At 45.7% G+C, this 22874-nt stretch overlaps 1 protein-coding gene across 5 annotated transcripts in view; it reads right to left on the bottom strand.

Annotated features, from left to right (window-relative positions):
• ATXN7 (ataxin 7) overlaps positions 1-22874 on the bottom strand; it is a 185287-nt gene that overhangs the window by 95354 nt on the left and 67059 nt on the right. For all 5 annotated transcript variants that reach the window (XM_060239452.1, XM_060239456.1, XM_060239454.1 and 2 more), the window contains 2 exons: positions 8490-8795; positions 7241-7309 (listed from right to left, as the gene is read on the bottom strand). In XM_060239452.1, coding sequence (XP_060095435.1) covers positions 7241-7309; positions 8490-8795 — 375 coding nt within the window. The remainder of the gene's footprint in view (positions 1-7240; positions 7310-8489; positions 8796-22874) is intronic.

Genomic DNA, 22874 nt, shown 5'->3' with positions numbered 1-22874 from the left:
CAATAAGATCAAGAACTAGCTGAAAAGCCGTACTCCAAGCCAAATAATGAATGGCTGGTAAGCTATTTGTCAGATATAGTTACCCAAATATTCCCTCTTTCTCCTGAAACTTACACTGATTGTTTCAAGAACATTTTACTGAAGATACCCCATGCATGTAGACTGTGATTAGGCAAAGACATGCTTGGATCTATCAGAGGCTTCTGCGGATGGAAGGGATTTCAATCTATGGAGTGAGACTTCTTCACCTCCTCCTCCTCACTGCAGGCCAAAATACCAAAATGCTGCTCTTTGGGGAAGGGAAACCGCAGAATCATTGCAGCAGGAGGGGAAACTCAGCAAAAATGCCTCCCCTTCCTTCTCTCTGTGAAAATCCGCCATGGGATCCAAAAGAATGGTTTGCATAAGATCACCCACCATAACTGCAGCGGAAACAAAGACTCAAACCAAGGACGACAGCAGACCTTATGAGAAACTACACCACACAAGCTTTTTCACAAAAAGATATCCCAAAGCAATGTTGTTTCTCTAAATGATCAAGTACATGCATGGGTTCTGGAGATGCCAAAATCACATTGGGGGGGGGGGGGAGGCCCTCCAGAAACGATAACTCAAATATTCAATTTTAATTAATGCTACACAAACTCAGTATTAATTACTTAGGGCCATTCACTTCAATGGAATGGAGGCAAAAACACCTTCAGCAGAACAGCATTCAGGGCTTTAACGCAGAATGAATATATTCATGGGAAAATATACATACAAAAAAGGATCAGCATTTGAACAATTTTGAAATTATGCTGAATTCTGCATTCTTAAAAATATCTGGTTCCAAAATATTTTTGTATTTCTGGGGTGGGGAAGGAATCTTAAAATACAATAGTTAGCTTCTGTACATATATGTTAACAGTTTTAGACATACACCATTATCACTAATCTTTATACAAGTATTATGTTAAAAGGAAGAAAACCAGGAACCTGTTTTTATGTTCAAAATTGTGCCAAAGCGAGCTGAGGTTGCTACTTAAGCCAGGGGTATCAAACATGTGGTCCAGGTGCCAAATCAGGCCACCGGAAGGCTCCTATCAGGCCTACAAGCAACTGGCTGTCATCTGCTTCCTTCTCCCTCTCTCTTGCTTTCTTCTGCATAATAGCTTGCTTTGCAAGGCTTGCTCAACTGAACAGGAACTACAGAGCAAAACCCCTATTTTCTTCACTGGCTGAGGCTCCCCCCTTGGGGAGGAAGGGAAGGAGGGATAGCTTGCCAGGCTCTCTCAATCGCACAGCAGAGCTACTGAGCCAAGCCTCTCTTCCTTCTATTGGCTGAGGCTTCTTCCCCGCCTCATCCCCTGGGGAAGGAAGGAAAGAGCTAGAGCTTCCTTTGCCCAGTTCCCTGGATCCCATGGGAGAAGTACAAAGAAAGCACCTTTATAACCAATGAGAGCTAATGTTTTAAGGTTTGTTTGTTTTTAAAGTATCTTTACTTGTATTTGCCTGTGTCCTTTATAATATTTATATCTCTGCTACCTAATCTTAAATAGGTACACACATGGCTCGATCCACCATGGTCCAGCCCAACAAGGTCTCATTTATGTCAGATTCAGCCCTCATAAGAAATGTTCGACACCCCTGACTTAAACCTTTGCCAGGAAGTATTAAAAACAAAAAAAACTGCAGTGAAGCTGAGCTGATTGACCATTTCAAGCCCAACTCTCAAGTTACTCTTCTGTATAGGGAGATTCATATTTATACAGGATTGTGACTTTCTTGCTCTCTAATAAAACAGAAGTCCAACAGCACTTCCAAGACTAATAAAACCTATTCCAGTGAAAGCTTTTGTAAGACAGATTTCACTTAACTGGATGCGTGAGGAGTATGTTTTTACTGCTATATTTACACTATTTATACTATAAGTTGCAAACAACAAAAGAGCCAGGGGGCAGGCAGAGCTCTCCAAATCTATGTTCTTCTATATATTTGCTACTGTTTAAAATGTCTTCTGGTTGTCCTAGGTTTTCATATTTTAAGATACTTGTCACTGTGACTTTTATTCTTAACCTTGTAAAAACTGCCTCAAGAACCAGTTCTTCACTAAGAGACTGCCTAAACCAGATAAACAAATTATGACATATGCATCAGAAAGCAAATATCTGCATCACTTCCCAAAAGGTTGCAAGACAAACACTTGCATGGCCATAGCCACATTGGACACAACATGCTTTTCTATATACAAAAATGCAACATGAGAATCAGCCCATATTCAAAGTCCTAGTCTTGCCTCTACTGCTGTCTATCAAAATGAGCAACAATTAAAATACAAACTCAAACTCATGAAGCACAGCCATTGTGGATTACTCATTAATTTCAGTGGGGATTTGCATGATGTTTTTGGCACAGGGAAAATGATGGGAGCAACAAGGAAAAAGCAAACGAATGCATTAAGCACAAGTTAGTTACGTGCCAATTAATCCACCTATTATAGCTACCTATTTATAAAATATTTTACACAAAAGCTTGGCAAACTGAGCTACAAAAGAAGTGCTCAGAGACAAAAAGCTCTCTGTCCAGTTTTCAGTTACAGTTAAAAATAACCATTTTCTAAAAAAACACAAACACTGAAATTCACTTTGATTTTATATTTTATTTTCTAATGTCATACAAAAACAAAACATTTGGTTCATTTTAAATACTTGTAAGGGGAAAAAACTGTTTTCTTGGATTTCATTTCTAAAAAAATAGCTTTTGCTATAATATTGCCATGTTACATTACATTAAACACACATAACTGGTATAGCATGGTGACTAACACAGAGAGAGCTACCAACTAGGGAGTTTCGATCACATCTGTGCCACAATCTCACTAAATGGCTTTAGACAAACCTGTTCTCTCAGCCTTAATTTGTCCTCATCTGCTCTTCAGAGTTGATATGACCCTAACCTTAGAGGGTTGTTGTAAAGATGTAAAGGACTCTAAACCACCCCCAAATCAACATGAATGCTAAATATAAATTAACAGCCTGGAAGTGACTAGTATCAACAAGACCACCCCCCCAAAAAAATAAATCTCAAACACAAAACCAAACCCCAAAAGATGAAAAGATGAAACAAAAGTTAACAAATTACATTAACGTATCTAATAATATTTTGCACTCTCTAATTTTGTAATCCCAGTGGTGCTACAAGGTTTATTAGATCTCCTATGCTATTTGACTGCATTCTTTTGCACCACATAAGCCACCTTTAGTCTCAGATAGAAAGGCAGGCTATAAAATAAGCTAATAAATAAATATATAAGGAAAGTCCAGCTTCTCTCAAAAAAGGTAGTAGCTTCTACTTCTGGGACCTGTTTCCTCCTATATTATCCAACCTGCCTGTTAAAATCTGTTTCTCAAGCCCTGGTCTCTATGCAGAGGCAAGGCAGCTGGCAATTAGAGACAGGGCATTTTCTATGGTGGCACCTTGCCTCTGTAATGCCCTCCCCTTTGATGCTTGCCTGGTGCCTACTTTCCTTACTTCTAGTGTCAGGCCAAAACACATCTTTTTACCCAGGCTTTTAATTAGGGGGTTTATCTTAACAGCTTTTTCATGGTTTTCCTCTATTTTATGGATAGTTTTTATGCTGCTCACTGTTTTCTTTAATGGCTTTCTTTCAGTACTGCTAGATTGTTTTAATTGTAAGCTCTCTAGAGCAAGACTCTTAAGAAGAAAAACAATAAAGAAATAAACTGATCCGTCCATCTAGTGTAGCATCTCTGTCAAAGTGGCCAGCTTGATATTCCAGTAAAACTTGCAGGCAGGATATGACGGGGAGAACTTTCTCCTGACATAATGACTCTTGATATTTCAGAGGCAGCTGCTATCAAATAACAATGCATAAAGCTATCTTCTACAAATATGACATATTTTCAAGCCATCTAACCTAGCAGCCATTGCCATGAATTAATTACATACTGACTGCAGTGTTTTGTTTGTTTATCCTAAAAATACTGCCTGTTTCTTAAGATAAGAGTATTCAGGACAAGAAATTATCCTGATCTTGGGGCACTTGCATTTACAGAGTTCTAGGAGAGCACCTGAATGCATTCTAACCAGCACTGGAAGATACCAGGGTAGCACTGATACGGATGCTAACTCAAATGGACAGCCCTGCCACAAGGCCCAAATAATTCATAGAGAAATTAATGGTCTGAGTATCACTTCCATCAGTGCATTTCATCCCCCATCTTCCTCCTCCCTTCCATAAAGGCATATAGGACAGCTTCCTTCCCATGATGCATGTAAAAAAGAAGCAAAAAATCAAAGACTTCTGCAATGAACAGCACGTATGAACAGTGAAGCAGCATTTAGGTAGCAGTCCAGCTAGAAAACAACCTGAGTTGGCATTAATCTCACCCAACCAGGCACCTGAAAATATGCTCCCTCTATGTCTGCATGTTTTGTTTACCCTGAAAGAGTTCGGTTTATTGATCTTGGCTCTGTTAAGGTCAGTAAATTTATAGATATTTTCCAGGTGCTGCTTGTACAGCTACAGCACCAAGGCTGTACAAGCTAGGCAGGCCATGAGCGTCATTAGGCAAGGCTGGGACGTAATGCCAAGCTATGTTTTGGCACCATGCAAACAAGTCTAGAAGGAGCCTCAGGCTCACTCATGCAGTCTCTTCCTCCTCCCCTTGTGTACTGCAAGATTAGTTACTTCCTGGCTTTGGCGAACTGTAGCTTTCCATTACAGCTGAACTGGCAAACAATGGTTCGCCCCTGCCTTGCAAATTAGAATTGCAGACCACGGTGTCTTGTGAACCTACACAAAGCAGACATGTTTGATCTACTATTACAAACTACCCAGTAACTGGCCAGCACAACTCCAAATCTCTGGAAGTGGGTATTGCTATCACTCAAGTTTTATCATTTGTACATAAGATCATTGGGAGAAACCACCCATGGTTTTGGAACAGGGTGTCATCACACTGTGCTGATAACCAACTCTTTCTTTGCCTAAGCCACCTGATGCTGCCATAACCTTGCTAAATAAGTGCTTGATTGCCATGATTAAGACACTAAAGGCAAACAAGCAAAATCAAATTCAGGCAACGTGGAAGTGATTCCGGTCAGTGAGCTGGATAGTATTATGCTCTCCACATTTGATAGGGTACCACTGACCCTTGCTGACTCTGGAATCTTGAGGTTTTATCTTATCTAGCATTGTTGCTGCAAAAAATGCTGCCCTCCATTTTCACCAGGCATGGAAGTTAGGGCTTGACCCATGCAATCTGATGATATGGATCCATGTCACAGTGACCTCAAGATGAGACTACAGTAATGTGCTCTACGTGGGACAGCCCTTGAAGTCTGTTGGGAATCTTCAGCTCAAGCAAAATACTGCAGCTCAATTATCATGAGGAACATGGTGGATTTATCACATAGCACCCATTTTGCAATTACTTACTTTCCAGATTAAATGCAAGGAGCTTGTTATTAGCTACGAAGTCCTTCATGGCCTAGTACCTACACAACTGTTTTTCTCACTATGCTTTATTACAGCTCTGTTTACCTGAACAAGGCCTTTTGAAGATCTCCTCCTGCAGATAAGTAAGATCTAACATACCCTGTGCTTAAGTGTCCCCCCACTCCCGCTGTGGCTCCTCTCTAGTGGAACAATTTTACAGACCATGTTAGGAAAATGTTTGCGCTACTGTTCTCCTGCAAGTTTTGTAAAAAAGAACTTTCAGAATGGCCCATTTGTTAACTGAGGTACTATCTTTAATACTGATTTATATATGTTTTATTATTTGAAGCCTTTTTAAAGAAGAACTACAAATGCTGTAAAATTATATACATTCTATTAGTGCCACCTCAGTAGGTAATGAAATTTCTTTTTCCAAAGTTGAGACTCCTTTTCAACTGTTCACCACCTGTCTCTGGTTCACCTCCCCCAATACAAGCTTGGTCTATCCCCAGGGCTCAGACTATTTGCACGTTAAAGTCCAGTGCTAAAGACTGCTGTGTCAATGATTACCTGCAAAGTAGCTCATGGTGCTTCACTGATCCCCAGCCTTCAGTTCTATGTGGCTCTTCAGCTCTCCTTTAAATGTGTTAAAAGTAATGAGCCAATTTTCTTGTGAGAATGCCCAGCACATAACCTTCTAGAAAGTGTATATATGTAGGGGAAATGATATATTGGTACAGATTTCATGCACATTCAGGTACTTTTCTACATATCTGCCTTAAAAACACTTTAAAGATTCCTCAGGATGACAGGGAAGAAGCTGGAACTGACTACATCAATAGATTCATTCCTTCTCCATAATTGCCAAAATACTTAACATGGCAGTCACTGTAACCATTACAACTCATTTTAAAAAACCCACTGGTCTAAAAATACTACACATTACTAGTTTCCCAGAGTGCTACCTCTAGGTAAGGCTAATAAACAGTCACAACTAGCCAACAACAACAGAGTTTTACCCAAATGGAAGAGAGTTGGCTTTTTAATCCTTTCAAACTGACACAATACCCCAAATGATAACCATGCCGTTTCTGCACTTCTCTCCCTCTTCCTACTTGGCTTCAGTGTGTAGGGCTCTAACATGAACTTTCTTTAGATCATCAGAAAAAAATATTGATGTTCATTTGTATTTTCTGATGGTTAAATATGGCTCTGATCAAAATATCAGGGAGAAAAAACCCATGGTCATGACCAAGCACTTCTTAAAAAGTAAGCCACAAGTAATGGACCTCTTGACATTAGGTCTGCCTCTTTCCCATCCCAGAAAGCAAGACAATCAACTATCCCCCTATATCCTGTGGAGGATTCTAATTAATAGCATTTGGACACACACACACTTCCTAAGCCTGTCCAGGGCTATGCAAGGACGCCTGACCATAAAGTAGGGCCAATACAGATCCATACAGAATTCCAAATTATCATGTGGGACATGGCCTGACAGCTGTCACTCCTGTTCTGTCTGATCCCTGTTTAATTGTAACATAAATGTTTACAATGCTCAACCATGAACACACCTAATTTTACCAAGATTGTTTGGATTGTTACTTTCTCCTAAACACAAATAATAAAATGCATGGTGACAATTTCAGACAGAAACCAACCGCTGAGTCAAACCAACTTTTTCACATTCATTACAGGCTGGGGTCGCAAATCCAGGCCTTCACGAGATGTTTCTAGAGAATGCATTTATTTCATTAACTTCCCTAAACAGTGGGATACCTCTCTGTGTAGACTCACCTTCTCTACAGAGTCGCATTGCTTCGCGGTTTTTCCCGTACTCCTTGAAATTTTCTTCCAAGGCTGCCCCTAGATTGCAACAACAGAAGGAAAATGTCAATTTATGGTATATTTATGGAATAGCGGCTGAACAGCAAATAATGTGGTACATTGCAATTTTACATTCCTTAAGTCTAGTGTATCCATTGTAAGGACACCTGGTACAAAAAATGTATAGTACAACTGTTCTGTCCCTGCCCTCCCCCCCATACACACCTCTAATTAACAAGGCAGTCAAGGTAACGAAAACTCACAGTAGACGAAACAGTAGAACTATCTCTGCCACAGACATAACAGCAAACTATTAACTTGTTTCCTCTTAGATAGATAGAAACCAATACTGCTGGATTAAGCATTTACGATTAAGGCAGAGTGCTCCACAGTCCTAAGTGACACATAAGAAACACTGGATTCGTAGATGCCATGAGCATACCTGTATAGGCTGCTATTCTATAACATTTCAATGTTTTCATTCACACATGCACCGAGCAACCCAGTTGCCCAAGGGAATGGCTCACACAAACATGTGAATGAATGAAAAGTTGTATCAGATGAAAAAAGTGACAACTGCATTGACTTGGCAGTCAGACAGTTATTTTCTGGTTTTCTGAATTGCCATACACTGGTTCCCAAACTACCAAGTAATTTCTTTGATGGGATTTCTTTTTTCTTGGCCCAAGAGGTTTTACAGTAGACACCTGTAAACCAGAATTATAGCAAAGCATGCATCCTCCACATGAACAATGTGCCTGGAAATATGCCACTACCCTTTGGGTTCAGTCAAACTACTGGGGGATGCAGGAGGTGAGCAAGGTGTACCATGATATTCCTGAAATCTATGCTAAAAAAAAAGGTTAAATTCATATACCTGAGCAGAAAGACTGTGGAGAAAACCCTGCCAGTGACACATCAAGGACTGCTCACGTGTCCTAAAACCTCAGATACAAGCCAGGTGAGAGGGGGGTGGGGCTGATCAGGGTTAACCAAGAATCTCCACCTACCTGCTCACCCCCGCCTGGTTGTCAAATCTCTGGGTCTGGGACAGATTCCTGCCCCGGGAGCCATAGAGACGGATGGAGGTTGGAGAGCCCCCTTGATGCCTCCCTCCCTCGCAGAAAACCAGCTGGGTTAACCCTTTGCTCCCAGGAAGGTCCTCTCCCATCTCGCCCCCTCCCCCCCCCAAGAAAAAGGGGATCCTCTCTCGGCTCACCGTCGTTCCCGTGAAGTTTAGCAGCATCGACCCAGTGGCTCCAGGGCTGCCCCAACATCGCCTCCGGGCTGGGCAAGGACCTGCGCTCCCCGACAGTCGCCATTGCCGCGGTGGTGGCGGGGGTCGTGCTGGCGGGGGTGGTGGTGATGGTCGTGCTGGCGGGGCCGCTCTCGCCGCCGCCTCCTCCTCCCCCTCCTCCGCCGTGCCGGGGCCGCCGCTGTTGCTGCCTGCTGGCCGCCGCCGCCGCCGCTCTGCGTTGCTCCCCTCTGACGTCAGCCACGGCCCTCGCCGACATTCTTTCCGCTGCTACAATGTAACGAGAAAAGTCATCAGGCTCTTTAAGGTGGCGCCGCCGCTTAAGGAAGCGCCCGGGCGAGTCTGCCCTCCTCCGCCTGGGAAAGCAGATTGGCGGCCGCCGCTCCTAGGGGCCGGCCTGGCCGGGTAGCGGCTGCCACATGAGGCCTCGCATCGCCTTTGTCTCCAGCTTCCCATTAACCTCGCTCGGGGCCGGCGGCGGCGAGTCGATCCCCGGCCCGCTCCCGCTCTTCACCCCAGCCTTCCCTTCTTCGCAGCGGCTGGCGGGGAAGCAGCACCCAGCCGGAATCATCGGGGACCGCCGAGAAACCAAAGCTCTTTCATCTGCTGCCTGACGTGGAGACCTCGCTCCTCGCCTCCCTCTTAGGCCAGCCACGCAGCCCGCTTTCCCTTTCTTCCCCCACCCCCTCCGTCCCTCAACTCCAGAAACTTCACTGGAAGTTGGTTATTTTAGGACTCGGAGAGGTCCGGGTACATAACGGCCTCCCCCGCCCCCTTTCCTCACGAAAGAGGCAGGCTCTTAAAGAGACAGATCCAAGTGGGCAGCCGTGTTGGTCTGAAGCTATAGAACAAAGCAGTAGACAAGGGGCACCTTTAAGACCAACTAAGTTTTATTCAGAATTTAAGTCTGATGAAGTCTGTTTAGAGCACACGAAAACTTACAATTTCAAGGAGAAGTAAACAAGTGGCACCTTGCAGCTCATATATATACACTATATCCCGTACTCCTTTGAAAACCGCGGAGCAATGCGACTCTGTAGAGACAAGCACATTTCCCCCCGCAGCCAGGCTCCTGGCTGGGCCAATGCCGTCGCTCTCCGTTTCCCGCCCCCCGGGTTTGCGTGGTGCTTGACAAAACCACCCCCCAAATCCTTACGTTTGGCTCCCCAGCCGCCTTCCGCGCGGGTGGGCGGCTTTCCCATCTCGAGAGGCCACCTTAAAAAACTAGCGGCCGCCTTCCCTCCCACCTTAAAAGTTTTCACGTCAAGCGCAGGAACGGAGGCTGAAGAGGAAGCGCGCAGGAAACGAAACCCGTCCCTGTAACTCATCTCCCGCCCCCACCGCTAGCGCGAACACCTTCCCTTCCCAAATGTCAGCCGCAGATCTTGCCTTAAAAGGTCTCATTTAATATTTAAATCGCTTCGCGCCGATCCGCCAATGGGCTACAGTGAACGCGGGACTTGCCTGGAAGAATTTCCCTGTTCTGCCAAAGCTGGGCTTTTCATCTGTCAAAAGGCATGAATGGAGGCAGAAAGCGCCAGATTGGCCGCCCTCTGGCTTACTCGGGGTTAATAAAAAGAAGCAACAGCGAAGGGAAAACATTCTGCCTGTAGAGAGGTGGCTACCTCGAACAAGAAAAAGGGTTAGAACTTTAAAAGATGAGGGATTGTTCTGACCTCCACTTAACCCTTGCACAATCTCCTCTACAATAGGCGCTTGCAATTTTGCAGTGTTACACACATATTGCAGGAAGAAATTATTAACATGACTTCAAAGGAAAATTGGTTGACAAAAACATTTGAAGCTAGTATACAAAATACGAAAAAAATTCAAAATGTTTGGTTTTTTCCAAACCCTTTCCCACCTAGCTTTCTTCCTAAAGGTGAGCAAAAGTGGCATCTTGCCTTTCCATGGACCACTGAGAATTCATATTATTTTAAAACTCAAACTCACAATTATATCACAGTTCAAAGTTTTCTCCCCAGACAGCATCTCATAATTTTTACAGAGTCCTTGAAATTCACTATCAGCTTACTCATCAAGTCATGCTGATGAACCCCACTGCCAAAATCATGGCACAGCAACATGCGTGACAAATCATGGATTCAAAACATGCTGGGGAAAGCCAGCATCATATCACACATCACATTATTTGGTTGGGTCAAACTTTGCCACATCGGTCTATACAACAGTTGCCTCCAAACTGGACTACTGCAGTAGCTCTTGCTTCAGAGACTGCAGGTGCCTGGCCCCAGGATGGCTGGTGAGCTATCACCAGGGGAAGGGCCTTTTCAGTTGTGGCCCTTACCCTGTGGAATGCACTCCTGGCTGACACCCATGCCCTACCGAACTTGTTTAGTTTTCACAGGGCATGCAAGGTCAAATGGTTTAGGTTGGGCTTTGGAGGATACTCCAACATATTTAGGCTGTTTTTATTAGTGGCACAGTGCTAGCCACATATTCTAATAGTTTGGTGTTGATATTTTATATTTATTTATTTTAATGTTTTTATTTTATTTATATGGTTTTAATACTGTAAGTCACCACAAGACCCTTTGGCGACTAAAACATCTAATTAATAAAAATAAATTCAAATCCATAAGGTTGTGAGATGTCTGTGTTAGGATCCAGCACTTCATGGCTCTGTCGCAGTGCACAAACAAACTCAGATCAACATGATTTCCACGTGGTGGTGGTGGTGGTATATGCTGTCAACTTGCAGCTCTCATGGCTATTATACAGAGTTTTGAAGGCAAGAAACATTCAGAGGTAGTTTGCCGTTGTCTGCCTCCACGTTGCAAACCCTACCCAAATACTATTCAGGACCAATGCATATATCCAAAGACTATTCAGGATGAGATCAGGCTAGCCTACAGGGCCGGCCCGATGCCCTGGGGCGCCCTAGGCAGACTTGCTGCCTGGCCCTCCCCACGATTCCCCCATGGCTCCACACACCCTCCCCTCCCTCCCTTCCCCACATGTCAGTTGCAATGCCAGAACCAGTTCGAACGCCATGTTCTGGCGCCCGCCCTGTGCGGTGTCCCGCCCCCCCCCCCCCCAGCGCTCCACTCACCTGCCCGCCACCGCTCGCTCCCTTCCCCCTGCTCGCCGGCTAAAAGTATGCTTTGCCGGCTTTGCAGCCTGCACATTTCGTTAAGAGACAAAATTAACAGGCGCAAGCTGTGAAGCCAGCAAAGCTTACTTTTAGCCGACGAGCAGGGGGGAGGGAGCAAGCAAGCGGACAGGCAAACTGAGCGCTGGGGGGGACGTGGGTGGGACACCGCGCCAGGGGTGGGTGGGCAGCCGACAGGAGGCTAGCGGCGGCAGCGGCGGGGGAGGAGGGAGGCAAGCTAAGCGCTTGCCTGGGGCACCGGGGAGCGGCGAGAGCCCAGTTTGCCACCCTCGCCTCTTGGCGCCCTAGGGAATCACCCAATTTGCCTAGTGGGCGAGCTGACCCTGCTAGTCTGGCCTATCCAAGTCAGGGCTTCCTACATGGACTCCCTCCAAACTCTGCATCAAATCACACATGTTCATGGAGTGCACCACTTGGTGGTCAAGTGAAAGGGGCAGAAGAAGCTGGCAATGAGTCAAGACAAAATGGAGGCGCCACTGGTTGGCAGAGGTGATGTTTGCAGGAGACTGATTTCTCACTTTAGACAGGATGAATATTATCGTTTATGCACTAGAATGCCTTATACTGAACCTTTTAGAAGCATATATCACCTTTTTGAGAAATAAGTTCAAGTAGTAGATAAAGTGTTGTTGCTGGTTTCCTCAGGTTAACTCCAGAAGTTATTCCCTCCTTCTTCTGATTCAGATGATCTGGTCATGTTGATCCATGCTACTTACTGTAACCACTAGGTTAGATTATATAACACTGTTCTATATGTGTCTACCTTTGAAAAAAAAACCTGGAAGCTTCATCAACAGCAAAATGCTCTCACTCATGCACTTAAGAGGGCGAACTTCTATGACCACAAGATTTTGCACAGAAACAACTGCATTGGCTACTACTTCCTGTTTCAACACAAGTTGCTAGTTATTACTTATATTACCTCTGTGGCTCAGGACAGGGGAGTAGATGATATACTCCAGATGTCACCTGGGCCAGGATGTTGTTGTTGTTGTTCTTCAGTCGCACAGTCGAGTTCGACTCTTTGCGACCCCATGGACAAAGTCATGCCAGGCCCTTCTATCTTCCCCCATCCTTCAAAGTCTGCTCAAATTCGTGTTTGTTACATCAGTAATGCTGTCCAGCCATCTCATCTTTTGCCGTCCCCTTCTTCTTTTGCCTTCTGTCTTTCCCAGCATGTTATGATTCCCTTATTTTGGGGCACTGCAATTCTCACAATCATCCTGAAGCTGTTGGCCAATTTTGAGACTGCCAGCTTTATGAGTTATGCCTGCCACAAACACACCACCTTAGCTTTCTTTGCAAATACCACAGAGGGAGGGTGTTTCTGGAGAGAATGTTGGCCAGGTGGTTCCGATGCCCACTTTGACACTGCAACTCCAATTATCATCCTGAAGTGGGTGGCCAACTTTCTTTTCTGAATCATGATGCCCACCATGGGTGGGCATGCAGATGATTTTATTACTACATAAATGCCCCTAAGTAAAAAAAAAAAAAAGGATAGAATTGGCACAATGTAAGTGGAGAGGGAAACAACGAAACAATTTTGGATTGGAGGGATTTAAATTATGGATTTAAAGTCACCAATTTTGAAGCCCTCTTAAACATCTCAGAGATTAAACACACACAGAAACAACTCTTTCTTCTGCATAAATCATCCTATAATCCAACCCCATAAAGCAGTTACACTATAAAGTTGAATTTCAGAGCTTCAGCATTTACAGTGTTGTTCTCAGCTTCATAAACAACAGAGCAGCTCCTCAAGCTTAAAAGTTTGTCACAAAAGATGGATTCCACCACAAAACATTGTGGATTATTATAACATGCTTTTTATCTACTCTATAACTCCCATCTCATACAACTTTTACAAGACAGGTCTGAATTTAAGAGATACATGGAAAGCAATTTTAAAAGAGAGCAACATTTTACTGTGATCTTCATTCGTTAAATTATAAACTCAAACTCATGACCGCTGGCCTTTTAAAAAAATAGCCTGCTACTAAATCTGAAAGTATCCCATTTACTTTGTTGCTTTCTTGCAGTCTGATCACATACATCTTTTACTCAGAACTAAGTTCATTACATTTCAGGGTTTACTTAAAAGGGGGGGGGGACAGTAAGATTCTGTTTAAGGGGAAAGTTCTCAATTTAAGTTGGTATCTGGTGTCAGCAGGAAAAAATATATGTTGAATTTCATCAGAAAAATGCATCTTGGCTAAGGAAGTTATGGAATTGTGCAAAAATGACTAATCTTATTTACAAAATTAGAATGAGGCTTAAAATATATATATTGCAAGCCACTTTGAGCTCTTTATGGAAGAAAAGTGGCTAATAAATGTTTTAAATAAACAAGTAAAGCCTATGTACAATAAATTATAAGCCTACTCCTCCTTGCATAATTACTTAATGGAATTTCTAAACAGTCCAAATCCAGCTCTCTATATTGCTTTGCCCCAACACATACTGTGCTAAACTTGAAAATGGACCTAAAACATTAATTTTCTGAACTAGGGAGACAAATGACATACCCCGACACATGCACATACACATCAAAGTCTATTTGGCCAAAGCAGAATGGCAACTGACACACATGTTAGGTCTTTTGAATCAGTGCTTATGTCGTGTTAGCCGCCCTGAGCCTGCTCCGGCGGGAAGGGCGAGATATAAATAAAAGTTTATTATTATTATTATTATTAAAGGCAGTGGCACCAGTGCTTGAAGCTTTGAAATAAACCACAGTAAAATCATTGCTGGGCCTTACACAATTTTCCTTTAAAAAACAACACTGTAACCAACAGCCCCACAAGCAAGAAAGTTAAAATATTTGGGCAATACAATAAAACAGGTTTCCTACCTGTAACTGATGATCTTCAAGTGGTCATCTGTGCAGTCACACTGATGGGATATAGGCGCCCGCGCCGATCACGATTGGTATTCTTGAAAGCTGCGAATTTCCGCGCCCCAGTCCCAGTGCGCATGCACAGAAGCCCCACCGCGCATGCCCACTGGGACCGGAGCGGACATCCCGCCAGTTCCTTCTGACCACTGGATAAGCCCTTCCAGATGGACCAGCAGCAGAGAGGAAGGAGGGCGGGTAGTGTGACTGCACAGATGACCACTCGAAGATCATCAGTTACAGGTAGGAAACCTGTTTATCTTCTTCGTGGTCTGTGCATCACACTGATGGAAGACTAGCAAGCCCCAAATCCTACCTGGAGGAGGGTGCAACGGTCCATCAGCAGGGAAGCTCCTGAAGAACAGCACGACCCACTGATGAACGTCTGCGCCACCGGAGGTCCAATGCGTAATGTCTCACAAAGGTATGCGGCGAGGACCAAGTGGCAGCTTCGCAAATGTCTCTTAGTGGCACCCCTTTCATGAAGGCCGCAGAGGTAGCCATGGCCCTGGTTGAGTGGGCTCTAATGGGCCCCGGAAGGGGCCTCTTATTTAACAGATAGCGCAGCCTTATAGTCTCCGTAATCCATTTAGAGATTCGCTGGGGAGAAACTCTAACGCCCTGTGAAGCTGGAGCGTATGAAACAAAAAGTCTGGGGTCCTTGCAACCTGGTCCTACCCGATGTAGGTAGAACGAGAGTGCTCTCTTGACATCCAGGGCGTGAAGCTTCCGTTCCACATCTGTGTTAGGATTGGGGAAATACACAGGTAAGTATATTTCCGAGTTCAGATGGAACGAGGAGATCACCTTTGGGAGGGAAGTAACATCTGGACGGAGCCAAACTCCCTCGGTGCTAAATCTCAGGTATGGGTCATCACAGCGTAGTGCTGCCAGTTCCCCTACCCTCCGAGCTGAGGTAATAGCAACCAGAAAGGCTGTCTTCCATGACAGTAACTGAAGGGAACAGGTTGCCATAGGTTCAAAGGGCTTGCCCGCTAAGGCTTGCAGAACCCCCGGCAGATCCCACGTGGGGGCCAGGGGCCGTGTTGATGGATAAAGCCTCATGAGGCCTCTTAGGAATCTTTTAGCATCAGGGTGTGTGAAAACCGAGTAACCATCGAGTTGTGCATGTTTGGCTGAGATGGCTGCTAAGTACACCCGTATCGAAGACACCGCTAAACCCTTATCCAGCAGGGAAAGCAGGAAGTCCAAAATTATTGGGAGGCCCGCTGATTTGGGTTCCACCGCGGCCTCCGAGGCAAATTGGGCGAATCTCGACCATTTATATTCATAAGACTTCCTAGTGGATGGTTTCCTACTATTGAGGATAACGTGTAACGCCCTTGCTGACAGAGCTCTCACACCAGCCTCCATGCCGTTAGCTTCAGGTGTGGCACGTCGTGGTGGATCACTTGCCCTTGGTGTGACAGTAGAAGGTCCGGAGCCATGGGGAACTGATGGAAGATCCCATGTGACAGCCTTAGGACTGGGGAGAACCATTGCTGCCTGGGCCACCAAGGAGTGATGAGGATCCCTCTGGGGTGCTCTTTGTAAATTTTGTGGACCACTCTGGTGATCAGTGGAATTGGTGGAAACAGGTACACGTGTCTGTGCGCCCATGGAAGTAGCAGACCGTCCCCCAATGACAGGGGATCTACTCCTCCCCTGCAACAGAATTCCTTGCATTTCGAGTTGCTGCGAGTGGCGAAGACATCCACCTCTGGTGCACCCCATTTCTGGAACACCGGTTGGAGAAATTCCCAGTTGAGCTCCCACTCGTGGAGCGAGGCGCCCCCTCGGCTCAGATAGTCTGCGCAGGCATTCAGAGTGCCTGGTAGGTGGGTGGCTATTAGGGTTGTGTCCGTTTCCTTGCAGATTTCCCATACTCTCAGTGCTAACAGACACAGTTTCCTTGACACTGTACCCCCTTGCCTGTTTATGTAGGCTAGTGCGGTGGTGTTGTCCGTCAGGATCGCTACTGTCTTGCCCGCAATCAATGGGCAGAAAGAGAGTATGGCATGATGGATCGCCAATAACTCCAGAAAGTTTATGTGGTAACGTAAGTGACATTGAGGCCACCGACCTCCCACGCATAGGCCCTCTAGATGCGCTCCCCAACCCCACAGGGATGCGTCTGATGTGATGGATAAGGTCGGGGTTTGTCTGTGGAACGGGGCTCCTTGAAGGAGATTCTCTTTCTCTTGCCACCAGTGCAGGGAGGACAGGACTGGTTGTGGGACGGTTACCCTGCGAGACGGAAGGTCCGATTGGCACCTGAATGTTTTGAGAAACCACAGTTGTAGTATTCGCATGTGGAATCTGGCGAACAGTAGGACCGCTGTGGTGGATGCCATTAAGCCTAAAAGACGCTGGATCTGTAGTGCCGTGACTGTCGGGTTGTGCAGGAAGATCTGTACTAAGGAAATGATGTCCTCTGCCCTCTTGGCTGGTAGGAAAGCCTTGCAGGCTCGTGAATCCAGGATGGCTCCTATGAACTGTACCCTCTGTGAGGGTTGGAGCGAGGATTTCTTTTTGTTGACTTGCAGTCCCAGTTCCATTAGAAGGGCTAAAGTTGTGTCTATGTGTTGTAACAGGAGAGATCTCGATTCTGCTATCAGGAGCCAATCGTCTATATATGGGAACACTGTGATTCCCTGAAGTCTCAGATGAGCTGCTACTACTGCCATGGTCTTTGTAAAGACTCTCGGTGCCATGGAGAGACCAAATGGCAGCGCTTTGTACTGATAGTGAGTTTTTCCGATAGTGAACCTGAGGAACTCCCTGTGTGCTGGGTGTATGGTGATATGAAAGTAGGCGTCCTGCAGGTCCAATGTGGCCATCCAGTCTCCTCGGTTGAGGAGAGGGAGGATGTTTGGCAGGGAGGTCATCCTGAACTTTTGGTGCGGAATGAAGAGATTTAGGCCCCGTAGGTCCATAATGGGGCGAAGACCTCCATCTCTCTTGGGAATTGTGAAATATCGGGAGTAGAATCCTTGTCCCTCCTGATCTGTCGGGACTGGTTCTATTGCATTCTTTTGGAGGAGTGATTGCACCTCCTCTTGGAGTGTGGGAGATGTTGCAGTGTGAACGACTGTGGGAACCATAGGACTTTGTTGGAACTCTATTTGATAACCCAGCCGGATTATCGATGGAACCCATTTGTCTGTGGTGATTCTGGCCCACAACTGGAAATGATGGAAAAGCCTGGTATGGTCCGAAACTGAAGGGGGGGAAGAGGAGCAGCGGAAAAGGCAGTCAAAGTCCCTGCTTAGGTTGCCTGTTTCCCTTCTGTCTGGAGGATTGGGAAGAGGCAGGAGAGTATTTTGATTTAGAGTTGTATGGAGGCTTGGAGAAAGATGTTGTGCTCCTTGGCTTCCACTGCTGTTCTGTGGTTTGTTTGGTAAACGGCTTCTTGTTCCAAGGTTTGTTCCGGGGTCTCCTGTTCTGGGACCTGGAGGAGACGGGTACCCCTAAGTTTCGAGATGTTCGGATACTCTTGTCCATTTCCTGTAACACGGAGTCCATGTTGGAACTAAACAAGCCATTACCATCAAGGGGAAGGTCTTCAACGTATGACTGTGTATCTGGTTGTAAAGCAGTCGATCTTAACCAGGAGTGGCGTCTCTGTGTGATGGCAGAGGTGATTGTCTTGGCCCCAATATCGCCTGAGTGCTTGGCTGAGTTGAGTTGTTGTTTTGCCAACGTCATGCCTTGCTTTTGGATTTTTTTGATGGCGTTCTTAGCCTGGTCAGGAAGGCTTGGCAAGATAGTTGATAGCTGGTCCCATAGGGAATACTGATATCTCCCCATACAGGCTGTGTAGTTTGCTACCTTGACTCCGAGGGAGCCCGCTGAATAGAAGCGTCTGCCCAAAATGTCCAGCTTCTTTCCCTCTTTATCCGGAGGAGAAGCATGTGTCTTCCTCGCCTTAAATGATGAGGCTACTACAACTGAATTCGGTTTGGGGTGGTTAAACAAGAATTCAGCCATAGATTCCTGGATGCGGTACATATGGTCCAGCCTGCGTGAGGATATGGGGGTTGAAGCCGGCTTGTCCCAGGATGATTTAGCTGTGTGCAGCATGACTGTTGTCAATGGCAATGCGATGGCCGTATAGGTGTCCATTTGGACAATGTCGAAGACGTTGTCTGTGACCACAGGTTGAGGTTGTACTCTCGGTAACCACAAGGTCTGGGCCATCTGTTTTACAAGGTCCCCGTAAGACTTAAGGTCCTCGGATGGGGAAATGGGTTGGTCCTCAACTACTTTGTGGGAGGGCGATGGATCCTCTGGAGATGAGGAGATCCCCTGTTCTTCCTGGATCGAGCCTTCCTCCGATCTAGGGGAACCTTCCACCGATTCGGTGTGCTCCGACGTAAGTCTCGGGGTTTCTGGAGCCTTCAGGGACTCTGGGGTAGCCTGTTCCACGCCCCGGGAGCGAGGGGAGATCTTTTGCTTACGCGGGGTTTCAGTATCCAGCGGCTTCGATGCCGACGCTGACGCACTACGCTTCGGAGGCCAATAAGATGTTCTTGACCTGCATGAAGCTTCCGAATGCTGGTCCCACTCCGGTTGTCTTGGTAGAAACCAGGGAAACATGGAGGGCATCGGGTACGATCCGTACAAGTACTGCCACTGACGTTGGTCCCAGGGTATCGGTGGCGGTGGCTGTCTCCGGGTAGGAGAGCGGTCTTTGCATGGGGACCTCTCGTCTTCTGATTCTCGCGATCGGCGTCGACGGCGAGGGCTCTTGGATGGATCTCTCTGCCTACTCAGAGAGCGATCGCGCCTGAGGCTTCTGGATCGATGCCGAGGCGTGGACGAGCGTCCTCTAGGCGGGCTGCGGGAGCGGTCTTGGCGAGGGGTGACCGATCAATCTCGAACGGGGGTCCGGGATCAAAGGGTTTCCTCAACTGTGTGAATATCGGGTGGACTGTCCTCCATTCCCGAATGTTGTGTCAGCTCCAGATCCCGATCGGAGTCCGACGATATGGCGATCTGGGTTGACATGGAAGCCAGCATCGGAGGGCTTAGTCGGCGGCGAGGCAAAGCGAAGAGCTTCAGCGGTGGTACAGTCGCTGCCGATTCCGATGGCGAGGTGGGAGAGGAAGATGCACCAGGTTAATGTTTGAGCTTGTCTGCCTTCTTCTTCCTCTTCGCTTCTGGCTGCGCTCCCTTCTCCTCCCTTGGCCTTTTTGCAGGAGTAGAGGAGGCCGACTTAGATGCCGAGCCCGGTTTCGTGGGGCGATCGGCGTCGGTAGGAGGTCTATCGGTATCGACCGACTCCGCCGTCGACAGCTTGTGACTTGCCGTCGGCGTTTTCTTGGGAGACAACGCGCGCTCCATTAGCGCTGCTGCTAGTTGGGCCGCCCGGTTCTTTTTGGTCTGCCGCGAAAACAGTGTGCGCACGTGTCCATTCTATGGGACTCGCCCAAGCAGAGGAGGCAAAGCGCGTGTCCGTTCTATGGGACTCGCCCAAGCAGAGGAGGCAAAGCGCGTGTCCGTCCGGAGGGGCGATTTTGCTCCCGCACTTTGCACACCTCTTGAAAACGCTTTTCCATGCGAGGGGGAAACAAGAAAAACGAGGGGGGGGGGAGAGGGGAAAAACGCAGGAAAGGGAAAACTATCAGAAAAAAATCTTTAGACGAGCCTTTCTGCCTTCCCTCTCGCCCAAAAATCAAAACAAAAATAGTATAGAGTCTCTAAGTCTCAATCGCAACTAACAAGAAGGGTATCTACCGACCGTAGCGAATGATCGACTGATCCAAGCGGTGGTCAGAAGAGAACTGGCGGGATGTCCGCTCCGGTCCCAGTGGGCATGCGCGGTAGGCTTCTGCGCATGCGCACTGGGTCTGGGGCGCGGAAATCCACAGCTTTCAAGAATACCGATCGTGATCAGCGCGGGCGCCTATATCCCATCAGTGTGATGCACAGAGACCACGAAGAAGATCAAATGCATCCTCAGACCGTTCTGGATATGATCTGGATTTAATGTTTTTCTCTTGCAACATCACTCTCTTTTCAAGAGAAACATCAGCTCCTTCCAGTTGTCTTGCTCTTCAATGCAGATTTCCCCAGTCTAGTGAATTTATTTCTTTTGCAATACAGAGTCTAATGACATTCAAGTCCTTTGGTGTGAGCTGTGAGTCAGATGGTCAGCAGTAGAGCTGAAAGGCACACAAGCAACTGGAATAATCTTGCTTAGTGTCAAAAATTACCAATCGTCAAAAAAAAATCAAGATGCTTTCAACTATTCTCAAATAAATGTCCTAAAAACGATGTTATAGCACTAGTCACTGATAAATTGAATGCATGTATGGAATAAAGGTACAGCAAGGTCCTCCTTTTGAAAATAGTAACCATTAGTATCCAGTTGACATTTCTGTCATTTACTAAAATAATCAAAGCATTTTCTGTAGCATTCTGCATTCCAACCAGTATTTCACGGCTTGCACTGAAAACCTTTGATTCCATAAGGTCTGTATAAAATGCAAACGGATTAAACTTATTCAGTTTAATTTGTTCAGCATTTCTATGTCATACTAATAAATACAACAGAACCTGGGCTTTTTTTTGTAGCAGGAACCCTTTGCATATTAGGCTACACCTCCCTGATGTAGCCAATCCTCCAAGAGTTTATAGGGCTCTTCTTACAGGGCCTACTGTAAGCTCTTGGAGGATTGGCTACATCAGGGGTGTGTGACCTAATATGCAAAGGAGTTCCCGCTACAAGGAAAGCCCTGAACAGAACCTTTGATTTGTCCAAACACTCCTCACTATATGATGAAAATATGGGGTTACTGTCAAAGGCATAAAGACTGGCCTCTGTCAGTTCCTTTTCAGCACATTTGAGTGTGGCACTCATTTGAGGCACGTGCTTTTCAGCTCAGGCATAGTCAACAGATCACTTGCTTCTAAGGAACAAAATAGGAGTCAATTGCACCTTTAAGACTAACTTAGTTTTATTCAGAACGTAAAGCTTTCGTGTGCATGCACACTTCTTCAGACAAGGAATGAAGTACAGTAAGCTGAGCCACATATAGCTGGTAGGGTTTGGAAGGCCAAGTGGTACAAAGTTAAAAACCAATAGCAGAATAGTAAAATTAACAAATCCAGACAACCTTTGATCTGGGTTGAATTAATGTAACCTGGGTCAAAAAGAAGGCATTTTTTCCCAGAAGTTTTCCCTGTCCAACTAATTTACCTTTTAACATGTAACATATATACATCATTCTAGTTTACCATTAGGAAAAATTAATTAAAATATAGTAGAAGATGGGTTTAATATATGTAATGAGAAACTGCCAATATGCACACGAAAGCTTACATTCTGAATAAAACTAAGGTGGTCTTAAAGGTGAAATTGACTCCTATTTTGTTTTACTACTTCAGACCAACACGGCTGCCTATTTGGATCTTGCTTCTAAGGAGTCAACCCCTCTCACCCAACTGAATTAAATTTTACAGGTATGGATTTTACAATGGATTTAAAATATGGATTTAAAATGGATTTAAAATTTTACAATGGATTTAAAATATAACTTAAAAGGTCAGCAAAATGCATATTTTGAAAAGTTGAGAGGAGAAATGCAAGTACATCATCAATATTAGCTGATAGACTCTCATCAGATCTCCAAAGCTATGAAGGGTCGGCCTGGTCAGGATTTGGATAGAAGTCTGCAGCAATCCTCCTTAAAAGTCCCGCCTCTTGTCTGGGACTCTGAACCAATCCTTGTGATTGAGGTCTCATGCAAATATAAGTGACTTTCAGCCAAACAGAACCAATGAAACACCACGATGTGGAAGGAAGTGAGCTAGCCTCAGCTGAAGAAACGCCACTCCCCCCTCCCCCCCCCCCTTTAGCCAGAGATTTCATGTCTCCAGAAAGGAACATAACCTTAGCCAGGCTTTTATTTGGCTTTTTTTAGTTAGAGTTGGTGTGTGAGGGTGTGGGGGTGTCAGCTTAGGGAAAAAAGCTTACTTCTGTGGTACAAATAAGCATCTTGTTAAAGCATCATTTCTGACTGGCATGTGGAGGTTCTGTAGGCAAGGCGCTCTGTGATAGAAAAGAGCAGTCTTGAACCTTCAGAAGTAACCTGTCAGGAGCTGTTTAATTTATTTGAGAGTCAGCTTTACTTATATATCTAAGTTATGCACACCCAGGGGTGGCATTCTAGCAGGAACTCCTTTGTATATTAGGTCACACACTCCTGATGTAGCCAATCCTCTAAGAGCTTACAAGGCTCTTTTTTGTAAGCTCTTGGAGGACTGGCTACATCAAAGGTGTGTGGGCTAATATGCAAAGGAGCTCCTACTAGAA

This window comes from Heteronotia binoei, chromosome 5, assembly GCF_032191835.1.
Source record: "Heteronotia binoei isolate CCM8104 ecotype False Entrance Well chromosome 5, APGP_CSIRO_Hbin_v1, whole genome shotgun sequence".
Classification (NCBI taxonomy): domain Eukaryota; kingdom Metazoa; phylum Chordata; class Lepidosauria; order Squamata; family Gekkonidae; genus Heteronotia; species Heteronotia binoei.
This window is presented reverse-complemented; position numbering and strand designations above follow the sequence as displayed.